The 12,770-nt window shown below is 40.2% G+C and overlaps 3 protein-coding genes across 3 annotated transcripts; 2 read left to right on the top strand and 1 right to left on the bottom strand.

The window, feature by feature from the left end:
- The first annotated feature begins 785 nt into the window (after nt 1–785).
- Nucleotides 786–1,911, top strand: LOC143468554 (uncharacterized). The gene is made up of 2 exons (XM_076965857.1): nt 786–965; nt 1,202–1,911. Exon 2 carries the CDS (start codon nt 1,236–1,238, stop codon nt 1,827–1,829), a length of 594 nt encoding a protein of 197 aa, XP_076821972.1. The 5' UTR covers nt 786–965; nt 1,202–1,235; the 3' UTR covers nt 1,830–1,911.
- A 992-nt stretch (nt 1,912–2,903) lies between these two features.
- Nucleotides 2,904–4,885, top strand: LOC143468505 (alpha-(1,6)-fucosyltransferase-like). The gene has a single exon (XM_076965773.1). It carries the CDS (start codon nt 2,936–2,938, stop codon nt 4,517–4,519), a length of 1,584 nt encoding a protein of 527 aa, XP_076821888.1. The 5' UTR covers nt 2,904–2,935; the 3' UTR covers nt 4,520–4,885.
- Nucleotides 4,886–5,197: 312 nt separating this feature from the next.
- Nucleotides 5,198–11,805, bottom strand: LOC143468479 (uncharacterized). Its single transcript, XM_076965727.1, has one exon. The coding sequence runs from the start codon at nt 8,689–8,691 to the stop codon at nt 5,545–5,547; it is 3,147 nt and encodes a 1,048-aa protein (XP_076821842.1). The 5' UTR covers nt 8,692–11,805; the 3' UTR covers nt 5,198–5,544.
- Between the last annotated feature and the right edge of the window lie 965 nt (nt 11,806–12,770).

Below are 12,770 nucleotides of genomic sequence, written 5' to 3'. Positions count from 1 at the left end.
AAAGCTCGACGCAGCTATTTTAAATCAGCCTTCAACATGTCAGCAAGTTGACCTCTCTAAATCAAGTCACAATGTCAACATTAAAACCAAACTTTTCTATAACGGACGCCAGGCTACATGTTACGTTGACAATTCCTTCACTATAACTATAAGCTCAATAGCTTTCACTTTGCAACAGAAGTTATTGCACTGTTGAGAGGAAGCAAGACACCCTCGCCAGTTTAACAAAAAAATCTCAGCCTTGAGAAAAACAACCCACGCCGCGACACAAACCGCAAACATCGCGTCGATTTTTCTTTTTTTCAAACTCATTAAACCGAGAAAAAAGCGATTTAGCAACGACAAAGCTGCGCTCTAGCTCTCTCGCCTGACAGAAAGCCAAAAATTAGGCTTGAGCTCTTGTTGTGGGCAACCTTCAAACATTTAAAACTCAAGAAAAGTGTAACCTTGCTGTTTGAAGCACAAACTTACTCATCGTGTTGTTCTTTGTTTATTTCCAGGTTGTGATGATGAAAAATGTTGAAATCAACAATGGTGTGATCTTATAAAAGGTCAAAACTGAAATAGCAGCGTTAAAAGTTACAAGTCGTCGTGACAAGAACAATGGAATTAATCGTAGTTTGTGACTTGAGGGCATTACTATAATTTACCAAGACAGACGTTGGACGGTAAAGAAAATTAACAGTACATTGTATAACCGGAGGCTATGACAATTCTATATAGATACTACGCCTGTAGGTCTATTCTATAACGTACGTATTTTGCAAAGCAGCGCAAGACATGGGCGCGGGTTTATGGAAAAATTTAGAAATAAGTTTTTTTCTTTTAATCTAAACGTTACAGACGTCAATGCTGCAATAAAAATAGCATAATAGCCTATGCTTTGTGTGACGATGACCTGCGAGAAACGAGATCTTTGTCAAGTGGAAATAGCGGTCTTTGAAAAGAGATGTAAAGTTATTTGGGTAACTTGCTTATAGCCTGGGAACGTTAATATTCCTCCTCTTGCTATTTATTTAAGAAAAGATGAAATATGAATCATGAAAAGCGATATAATATCTTGAATAATACAGCTTAAACTTATAGCAGATCTGGTAGATTAACCAGCAGGCTACCTGCTGATCCAAAAAAAATACGAGACAGAGATTTTCAGTCGTGCGATAACCTTGTTTGTTGTAAAACTATTTGTTTGTATTTTAAGAGACTAACAAAATAATTCTGAGGCTACAGCAGCTATGCACGAGGCGACGCGCGGCACCAGCAAGTTGCTCGCCGTTGTCGGCCTGGCCACGAGTCCAATGGTTGCCATGGGAACCATCTTTGCGCTCTCTCTGTACGCTCTTGCTGTGATCCAGAATAAGACGGGAGCTGCCATCAAGACTCTTGCGATCGAGGTCAATTGTCTGAACGATGAACAATCACGACTCGATTCCACTCACGGGGCACTCATGAAAGCGATCGGAGACCTCGAAGAAGACGCCAAGCTCCAAATGGGTCGTCTTCGCGCCGTGAATCGTTTCGCGCGAGAGAGAGATCTTGTGATCGGCGGAATCCCGGAAAGCGATGGAGAAAACTTGGAAGTTTTGGTTCGAGAATTATTTTCTAAAAAGTTGTCGCTCAATTTTGAAGAAACAGAAATGGAAAACGTCAAAAGAACCGGAAAAAAAGTCGAAATCGTCCACGATGGTCAAATCGTGCAAACGAGAAAGACTTTGGTGAGGTTTTTGCATCTTCACAGCAAGATAAAAGTTCTGGAGAAGTCGAGATATCTCGATGGAACTGGATACGTGGTACAAGACGATGATCATGACATCTCCTTAGAGTCTTAGACAATCTTTGATCGCATTTTGCAGCAATCGAATCGCGATTTAAGATAAACTGCGTCGTTGAATAAACCAACGTGGTCTCGTTCCAGTGAGAATTGCTTTAGCTTGTTAGTTAAGTCCGCGGTGCAGTTGACGTATCTAAGTATTCTTTGTTAATATCAATCCCTGACATAATGTCGCTGTACTAGAGCGATAAAGTTAATAACGAACCTTGGTACAAATCCGACGCAGTTTGTGGGTTGATTCACTATTTACCGCTAGATCCATTGCACAATGCACAATGCATGCTAACAATGGGAGCTATTTCCTTCTTAGATTTATCCGCATATTGTACGCGCCACATGATGATTATGCTTGTAATGTGATGTAACAATGAGAACCGGCTTCCTGAATATTTCGCAACTTACGACCAACCATCGAGACGGCAACGTTTCAGTGAGAAGAGAGACGGCAACAATTTGTTTCCAGACCTTACAGTTCGCGGTTTGTTGCAATGTGCCAGATATGATGTTGGTAACCAGGACAGCGAAGTTTAGGGCGGATTGTTTAATATTCTCGTGAAACGCGTAGAAAATCTGAAATGATAAACAATGCTTTTAGGAATGACTAAACAATTCTCTTTCATCTGCAACCATCTAACAGTTAACTAACGCCGAAGCACTATAGTCGTAGCTCACGTCAACAAGTAAATCGGGAAATTTCAATCCAGATTCGCTCCTTGTTCTTCAACTAAAATCAAGTAAAAGCATTTTGCAACGAATATGTGATGCAGCTTTAAGGATTGAATTGCACGTGACGTCACAACTTTGATATATCGAACGCAATATGTGACGTTCGTTTTTTACTTGTGACGTATGTGGGACTCTGTTATCGTCCCTGACGTAGGCTAAGCCTAAGCACGCTTTGTTATACAGTATTCTATTTTGGCAAAGGCCATAAGCGCAGCACTTGAAGTTCAAGTGAGAAGCAGAGCTTCACATTTGGCGATAAACCATTCATTTTGCTCTTGTAAATAACATTTTAACTGAATGGTATACGCTGAGTTTAACTTAACATTTATATGTTTTATGCAAGATCAAATTTGAATAGAGTTAGTAGACTATTGCAAAATGAGTGCCTGGAAATATTTAATTTCATCCTTTTTTGCAATTTGCACCATACGTTTGCTGACGAATATTGTCACAGAAAATGCTGTCAAAGTATTGCGCTACGACTACATGAAACCAGTTGGTTCAACAGCAAAGTCCAATAAGTTGATCTCGATGGGAAGGGAGCTTTTGAAAAAATTTACCCCTTTGAAGCAAAGTTTCGCCAAAGAGCAAGAAGAACTCGCCCAACTGGTTCTTTGTATTTATCGTCAAACAAGCAACAATGCAACCACAAATCTAGATCGTTGCAATGTAAAAGATAGAGTTAATTTCTTGCTGAACGGACTGGAGAACATTTCTACTCAGGTGTTGTCACCAGATGTGGATGTTTTAGCTGAAGAGGTCAGAAAATACACAGCTCAAAAAATTCATGAGCTGCAAAATCCAACCGACTGTGGTCGCGCTAGGTTACTTGAATGTACATTAGCTGTTCCTTGCGGTTACGGTGGCATGACGTGGCATTTCGTAGCTTGTATAAATCTTGGCATCGCGTTGAATCGTACGGTAATTTTCTCTGGAACCAGAAAGCCCATGAAGGAATATTTTTCCATGTTTCAGCCAATCACTGCAAGCTGCAACAATATAACAACATCATCGTGCGATAAAGTTTTAAACATAAGCGAAGGTCTTGCATTGGCGAATGAAACTTGTTTAACTTACACAATGCGTATGCAGCTACCTTCCGACATAGTCAATTTAGCCTACAGTGTGCCGTACGACATCTTTCCACTCATATCTGCGTTTAACAGCAAGCCTTACATCTGGTGGAACGGACAGATAACAAGCTTTGTAATGAGACCTAAGGCGTGGTTGAATGAGTTTATAGAAAATAAAAGGAAACGTTTACTTGGAAGACAACCAATTGTTGGAGTCCATATTCGCCGTACCGACAAGCACGACAAACATCCAGTAAGCACTTATATGATTCATGTAGAAAATTGGTGGCAAAAGTATGAACAGCAACAACAGTTATTGGGAAGGAATATTTCGTCAGTAAGAAGAGTGTATGTAGCAACCGATGAGCCGGAGGTTGTGCCTGAAGTTAAACAAAAATATCCAAATTACAACGTCAGCCATAATGAGGAAGGCACCAAGCATGCATCAACAACAGATCGCTGGAGCAGTCTGGGAGCACAAGGTCTTATAACTGATGTTTATCTACTGAGCAAATGCGATTTCGTGATCTGCGGGTTGACGTCCAACGTTTGTCGCTTAGTATTTGATCTTATGCAGTCCATCCACACAGATGCAAGCTCTCGTTTATTTTCCGTTGACAAAAGCTACAACGCAGTGTTGACGGAAGTGAAAACGAAAAATCGATATATAGCAACCATGGATCATGTGGCTCAACCCGGTTCCATCGAGCTCGACATGAAGCGAGGAGATGTGCTTAATATAAACGAACCTAAACGCGTATATGGGAAAAAGAAAGCTTTCGTGCCCGGTTACTACTCTATGAACGATGTTGTTAATAACAAAACGGGATTAGTTCCGAGTTATAAAGCAAAGCCTTTTCCGAGAATTTCACCAATACCTTTCCTGTGAGCGCCCTCTATCAGTTTGAATATATTATGATATTTTTATGAAATAATGTCTAATTCTGATTTGTATGGTGTAATATCTGTATGCGTTGTGTTTTTGTCCGTGTAGTGCCACTGATAGTTGCTTTTATGTACAACTGACTCAATATCGATTCCAGCTTGAACTACGAAAATCTACTCTTGTGGATACCTACTGTACTTTACATGAAAGTGGTTCCTCGATTTTGAAGTTTTATTAATTGTATTTTGGTGGTTTAGGGTAAAGAATAAATGGAAGTAACAAAAGTGGTATAACTACTGTAAGTATTAAAAGAATTTCCATATTTGCCGGTGAGATGATGACAATGACCGTTTGACGCAATTATAAATGATTAATAATTAATCGAATGACGTTACGCCGACTGAGTTCGTGCAGAAGATATCTCGTCGTCAAGACTGGAGCCAAACTAACAGTTTATTGTGGGACAATTCACACACTTTCTTTGTAAAACTCAAGCTTCGCTAATTTTTATCTTAAAACTGTTCCTTTGCAATTGCAACGAGCCGTCTTGTTCTAAAATGGAATGCAGGAAAGAAAAGCGACAAATTGCCAAACTAAATATCATATCGCGTTGTTACATCATTGTCATGGTTTCCACTGAAGCCGCATGCTAACAAACTTCTTTTGCCGTTAAGCTTTGGATTTATTTTCTAACATCGCTTTTATTACCGACTTTATAAATACCAACATAACGAGCAGTCATAATAAGTCAAGTACACCAATATAAGACAGGCACAGAGCATTAAGATACTTGGCAAGTATATATATGATAAAAATAATTTTGTCTACAAATCTGAGGCGCACGAACAACAAAATACTGACACAAGAAGGAAAGTACAACCACTTGATGTCGGCAGAACGACACAGTATCTGAGATTCTAAGATGACTTGAAGAAAACATGGAAGTAAAAACAATGTAAACACACGACATAATACCTTACAACAAATATTAACTTATCCAGAGACTGTTGACGTTATTTCTCATAAAATCACCAAATTCTACCATTCTGGTAGGCAGGATGAGCCTCACGATACGCGGCTCGCTCATCAGCCAGTTTCTGACTTTCATCCATCATTTTTCGACCCGCATCTTCATCTTGCTGCCGCTGCTTCTCACGGAGAGCGAGCTCCCGCTTTGCAATCGCATCCATGCCCTTTTCAACATCTGTCGTATGAATTGGGAGCTTGCTGACTGTGAAAAGAGCCCCGTACATCTGCGCTTCTCCTTTCCCAAACCAGTCCAGAGCTCGATCTACAGAATCTTCATCATTAAACAAGATCCACGCTGCACCGGTGGGTTTCCTCACGACTGGATCCTTCACGATGAACACGTCGCCGATCTCACAATCAGCCTCCATCTCCAGCAAGCCTTCGAGTCGCTGGATGGTGGCAGTCCCGGGAAGGTGGTTGATGTAGACGCCCTTCCGCCTTTCGCTGGAAACTTTTAGCCACGCTGGAGCATCCTTCCCTGTTATTGTCATCCACTCTTCGTTGGTGAAAACGGCGTTGTTCTCACTCAATGATGGACCGATCCCATCTCCGTGATGCCGTGCTAACCCGGCAGCAATTAGGAGGTAGTCTGTTAAATTGGCATTCATGTGACAGAGCTTGGAAAAGTCAGTCTTGATTGCACTCGAGTCAATTTTGCGAGTCAAAGTCCCGGCAGATCCTCCGAGGTTGCTCAGGTTTATGGAGAATTTAGGAGGCAATGAAGGAAAAGGATGTTTCACTTCATGAAGAAGAGCGTCGACGTCAAATCCTATTGATGTGGCAATTTTTTCAGCAATTCTTTCGAGTTCTTCCTCCTGAATTCCCTTTTTCTGGTTGCTGACATCCAGCGTGTGCAGACCACGACCAGTTGTGCCGACCGCTGCAACCAGAGCAAGAATCCCCGAAGTTGAGAGTGAATTGTGCGAGATGCATACTCGAGTGATATTCGATGAACATGATGCTGACATGCAAACACTGGCGAGGTTGCCTGCTCCTTCGTCATCAAGAAGGTTATTTGACAAGTTTATCATTTCAAGGGGATGACTCTTCCTACAGAGCAAGGAATTTGAGATGTCCGTGACAGCAGCGCTCGTGAGACGATTCACGCTCAAATCAAGACTAGTCAATGTCTCCATTGATGGAGATTGTCGAGCCAACGCGATGCAAAGAGGTTGAAGATCTGAATCAACCAAAGCACAATTGCACAAACTGAGCTTTGTCAACTTGAACTTTGATCCCGACTGAAGCAATGTCCCAAGCACACCACTGCCACTGATTTTGATTCCATCAAGGATGAGGATTTGAAGAGTTTGAGGAATGTCGGCCAGTTCATTTAACGAACTTAAGCTGATTCGGGTCTTGCGTAAAATGAGTTCACTCAACTTTGGAAAAGAATTCTTCAGCAAAAGTGGAAGATAGTCCAAGTTGAGAGAAGAGAGATTTAAAGATTCCAAGCTGCTCAATTCATTCTCGGTACAAAGTTGGACGACAGCATTCATTCCAGGTTCAGTCAAGTCTGAGTTTAACGATAAATTCAACGACATCAGTTTGTAAAATTTCCCAGGAACCAGGATTGCGAGTTGAGTGAAGAATTGATCGGAAAGGGAGCAATCATTCAAGGAAAGTTTGCCCAAACAGAGACCGGTAGAGACAAATTCATCTTTTTTAAATTCAACTTTAACTGAATCTGCCGTTTCTTCTATTTTGAGACCGCCCAAGTCCAGTTCAACAAGATTACTATTGGAAAGGATTATTTTTCCGATATCAGATGCGTTTCTCACCACATTAGTCGAGCCACCAGCAGTCAACTTCTTAAGATGCGAATTCAATATCATCGCCCCGACCACTGCATCCCATCCACTAGAGGTCAGGCCAACATCGCTAATGTCAAGTTGTTCAATTGGACAGGACGGAATTTCCAGCAGAAGAGAAAGATCTATTCCGAGTTGCTGGCCATCTGATATCTGATTATTTGAGACGTCAAGCACCTTAAGCTTGGAAGTGCCGCAAGCCACAGCAAACCTTAAACCTTCAAACAAACCGTGCAGGTTGGTTGCTCCGCATGCATTTAAGCTCAGGCTAACCAGACTTTGATTGATTTTCAGGGCTGAAGAAATGCTTTTCGAGAGTGATTCCCTCCCCAACAAATTGCCAGATAAATTAAGCACCTGCAACTTGTGAGTTGTGGCAAGATAACTTGAGATTAATTCGGTGCAGTCTGAATCGCACATATTGTCACTTAGATCAAGATGCTGCAAACTATCATACCTCTTAAGCGCAGTGAGTAAAGCACGACACGCCACGGGACCAGCGTAGTTGCCACTAACGTCAAGTTTTTTAAGAGAGGGCATTTTAGCAACCAGGTCAACCATAGATGATCTCATCTCACTCGTAAATGACATACTTCGAGGAAGATACATGGCACTGGCATAACCAACGTCGTCACAAAGCAAACGATAGTCAGTAGCCTGACAGGCAATTTTAATTAGGCGATAAAGTTTTTTATCATCCCAGTTGTCCTGGTAAAGAGCCTGAACATCAAAACTTGCAGTTGATTCTGCTTGAACTTGATTAACGGTCTGTGAAACCTCATCTCTCCCAGCACTTGGGGAAATGGTAATGGAAGGAAGTGCTTGATTCGTCGGAGAGTCTGCATTCTTACATAGACCGATTTTCTCAGCATCTTCTGTTTTGTTTTCTTGACTTTCGCCTGTCCCTGGGAAGTTGTGAGATGAAGTCAGAGAGTCAATGACAACGTCACTCAAATGATTGGTGGCAAAATCAGACTCATTAATTTCAGTCTTTGAGGTAAGACTTTGAGAAGATTCCGATGCGGGGCTGGTGTTTCTGACATTTTCATCTGATCTGTCATCCGCACGGTCGATCTCTCGACGTATTTTTTCAATTTTCTTCTCTGAACCTTCAAGCCAATGATCATGCTGAGTTGTGCCAGGGAGTGAACAATTAAAAGCATCCACTGAAGAAATTGTTGTTTCACCAAGTTGTTTGACACCTGCTGTGCTCTGTCCGCATTCACCACCAACACCTGGTTCCACAACAGCAGGTAGTGTGGTGTCCTTTTTGTCGGCGTGGGGAGCATGACTGGTTTCAACAACCTTGGAGGCAGTACTACTTCCACAACCCATACTGCAGGTTTACAACCTACATGCTGCTGCTCTGCTGGGATTAAAAAGGTAAAACATTAGTGTCGACTTTTTTGGAAACCGCTCTTCTTCCATCGGAAAGTGGGCAAGTGGATTTAGCCTGTTGGTGTGTGATATCATTACGAATCAAGGCAAAAAATCTCGGGTTTGCTTCAAACTTGCATTGCAGTCGGCTACCTCCTGCCATGGAGCTAGCTTTCATGCAAGGTTACGTAGCCTACGATTTTCATGTTTACACTCCAGGCTAAATTCCAGTGTTAAAAGAGTCATATCAATAAAAATAATAATACACTAGCCTAGCCTATATAGGCTAATGTTTACTTTTGTTTTAGATCTATATATCTTGCTTCTATATCTTATTATAATCTTTGCTTTACCTTTTTTAGCACCAGGGTTACCAGATGTGCAAGCACTAAGGAAGTCAATTCCTAGATAGATAAAAGCCAAACGCCGAACAATACAAACAAACGAGCATGTTTGGCAGAACGATGACTATAGCTTTTTATTTCAAACCATTTTGGAAATTGTGGCACATACCCGACGAGATCGTATTGTATATTTATGTTTAACTTTGGCCAAAAAAACATAATGCCCAGAATACAAATCTTAGTAGGTTTATGTTTTCTCTAAACTTTCTTTTACTATAGCTAATCATGGACCAGTATGCCACAAACAGGAAAAACCTTTAAAACGACTATTGAGAACTGATGTAAATATCCAATAATGCATAATAAGTTCCTTTACTACTAGTACCGTATTTAAGTCTGAATCATTATTCTGACTTCTAAAGAGATTAACAGACTGGTCTGTATTTTGTGGCAGCTCCACAACCGAGATAAATATTAAGTAAACTTTATGCACACTTGAGGTTGTTAAATAAATAGCCATCTGCCATAGCCATTTAAAATAATAGTTTAAAATTACACACAGATTTACCTAATAGTCTAAAATTACATACAGAGATTCATTCGAATGGTAAATGATCTTACATTGCGACTTTGCATTTGTGGTACCTACCAAAGCAAAACGCTACCCACAACACTGTAGTATGTAGCTATTCACTCGCCTCTGTGAGTTTAAGAAGGGACCACAAACGCAAAGTCTACGCAACTTGTTAGTACATATATTTGACCATGGGTGGCTTATTCTGAGGTGCAAGTCGGTCACAACTCCTTGGATATTATCAAGTGGAAAGCGAATCAAATTACTACAATGTTTTGCATAAGACATAAAGTAAGGACATAATCATAGTAGAAAAAAGGTTGCAAGCAACCCTACTGGAAAGTTTGTTTGGAGAAATCCGGTGCAGAAAGTTGGGTTCAAATTTCTGCTGCAGAATTGCTGTTTTGCCTTATATTCTATATTACAAGTAGTACGTTGGAGTGTTGCAAATTTTGGCATTAAATTTATTGGCACATTCATCTGGCACACTGAAATTAAACTTTTCAATAGGAACAAGCTACACTGTGATGTTTAGAACCATCAAAACCTGACAAATGAGCAAGGCTGGTTTCATTCATTTAACCAAGAACGATTAATTATCAGCCAAATTTCCATAAAAATCGCTAAAAATTTATTCGGCTCAAAGAGAAATCAATCGATTGATTAATCCATAGTTGCAAGTGTTAACCTAGAAATGCACTGGGAAAAGGTTGAAAAAACCCACACTAAGCTAGCCGTCGCACACCTGAATTAGCAGGTCTGCATACCCGAGATTTTGGCAAATCCTGCCATGAAATACAGACCGGTTACGACCCAAATTGAGAAGTATGTTTTTAAGTGAGAAATTTCTCGTGCAACAAAATGAAACATTATGGATTATACGCTCAGTTAACTTTACTCCACTGCGCACTTAGGAAACTTTCCGATCTGGGTTAACACATTCAGACGTTAACAATAATCTTCAATCATCAATTCACGACATACAAACATAGGTCTAGCCGTTTTTTGTTTGAAATAACCTAATATGGTTCTGGAGTAGGCAATAGTAAACAGATCTCCTGCTTAATCAGTGTTTATTGCATCACAATAGCCTAATTATTTAGGCTAGTGAGAGATTTTACGTAACATTGGCGATGACAGTAATTTCTGCATATATAGGTTTGTAGAATATAGAGTAACCTTATATAGACCACTAGTCTATTAGAGCCAAGCCTCGGTTGTCCACATACAGACATGTCACAATTGACAGATTGTATTAGGTCACTAAAAGCCTGAAATTGAAAACAGTGTTTCCAATGCAACTATATAGGCTATAGGCTAGGCCTTATTTTCCTGCCTTTTCACAGTTTTAGTGAGATCTATTGTATTGTCCTACTAACAAGTGACAAGACAAAGACAAATTTAGTTGGCATCCAACTTTTACATTATGGGAGCCAGGCAAGAAAAAAGCGAGCGAATTTTCCTGCATTTAGCCTTCAAAGAAGCGAAATGGCGACTATTAGACTATTTTGTCTTAGATTGGTTGATAAGCGGCGTACGTTCTTCATGCTTGACGTAGCACATTTTAACAACGGTTCAAGATTATTAAAAATCATTTTGCATTATTGGTGTTTGTTTTTCTGCATTAACTTACCTGTAACAGTAAGGAGCGAAAATGTGTGTTTACCTGTAACTTAAAACATCTAAGTTTTTGAAACACCAATACTCTACTTCATCGTTTCATCCAAAAGTTATCACACAGTGGCTTTACCATTTTCTTCCACCCTGCGCGTAAGCTTATGACGTTTAGGATGGTTGCCTAGTCGTATTTGACGTAATTATGGTGTCACTATGATTTATTACGACTTAAGCAATGTCCACCAATCGCCACAATTGATAGCTGTCTTTGATTTGGCTATCTTCTTTGTTTGCTGATGAGTCTCTCTCTTCTAACCATGAAAGTCGATTGTTCCGTTTGTATCAATTTGTAAATGTAATTTAGCGCACACTTACTTATTGATTTATTTGCCTGCAAGGAAATGAACACAACAGCAGCAAACAGAACACCACTTATATTTACAGTTTCCAGTCGCCCGATAATATAATCGAGGTAATGACGTTTTGCTTTGAATGCACTTGTTTCACGATATAAAATTAACTTTTCATTTCTCCTCTCTCTCTATCTCTCTAAAAAAATGGAATTCATCGCTTATTTATATGATGACGTAACTTCTTTGTGATGCATAAATCCTTCTTCTGTTCATTGTGTTGTTGACTTCGAAAAGTTGCACCATCTTGGCTAGTTTTGGCCTCTCAATTCCCACGTGTGTGTTTTCCAATTTTTATACCAGTTCAATTGAGGTAAGGTCTTTTCTCTATTTCTGATCACGAAGTTTTCGCATGATCGTTTCCGATGTAGATGTTTTCCACACGTAGGCTTCTGTCGTAACATAGAATCACGTGGTTGCGGTTCGGTTGTCACAAGCTTTTGTTTCTATTATGCTATAGTAGCGGCTGCAAAAACACCTACCGCCGTAAATTTTTAAAACTACCGATCATCAATTGACAATAACCCAGTTGTTTTTACCGCTTTTCAGCACAATAGTGTCATTCATTTCTTTTTCGTCAAACGCGCGGTGGAGACGAAAAAATCAAGCCAGTTTTTACCAACACGTGCCAATGAACAGGAAAAAGTGACAAAGCCGAAAAACCTTAACACGTGCTCAAGAAAAATAACGTTAATAATTGCTAGTCACAACTAGCACGGCCACTACACCTATGGTTAGTTAAATCCATAAAACATAAGTTGAAAAAGCGAAAAACTAAGCAGACGAACAGGTGGTGTGTTCAAGCAACTGACGATTGAAAATTGCTTCAATGCTGTACATCAGTGGATGAGAAAAGAAACCCCATCCCAGGCAAGAACTCGGTTCCTGGTGGCCATAGCACTAAGGAAAGGTGTTGTAGAATAGCCCGAGTTTGTACAGCAAGAATGCACGCCAATGATAATGTTGGGATGGATGATAAATAAATCTTTGAAAAATGTGACGACAATACTGCTCGTTGCAAGATGAAATTTTCTCTGGTACGTCGACAGTGATGTAGGAAAAACGATGCCAATAGATGGTAGTGCTGAAAGA

Source organism: Clavelina lepadiformis, chromosome 8 (assembly GCF_947623445.1).
Source record: "Clavelina lepadiformis chromosome 8, kaClaLepa1.1, whole genome shotgun sequence".
Lineage (NCBI taxonomy): Eukaryota > Metazoa > Chordata > Ascidiacea > Aplousobranchia > Clavelinidae > Clavelina > Clavelina lepadiformis.
Note: the sequence above shows the minus strand (reverse complement) of the source record. Positions and strands in the feature narration are given on the sequence as shown.

What these genes read in the sequence shown, in the direction of transcription:
- LOC143468554 (XM_076965857.1), top strand. Translation starts at nt 1,236, where the DNA reads ATGCACGAGGCGACGCGCGGCACCAGCAAGTTGCTCGCCGTTGTCGGC.
- LOC143468505 (XM_076965773.1), top strand. Translation starts at nt 2,936, where the DNA reads ATGAGTGCCTGGAAATATTTAATTTCATCCTTTTTTGCAATTTGCACC.
- LOC143468479 (XM_076965727.1), bottom strand. Translation starts at nt 8,691, where the DNA reads ATGGGTTGTGGAAGTAGTACTGCCTCCAAGGTTGTTGAAACCAGTCAT.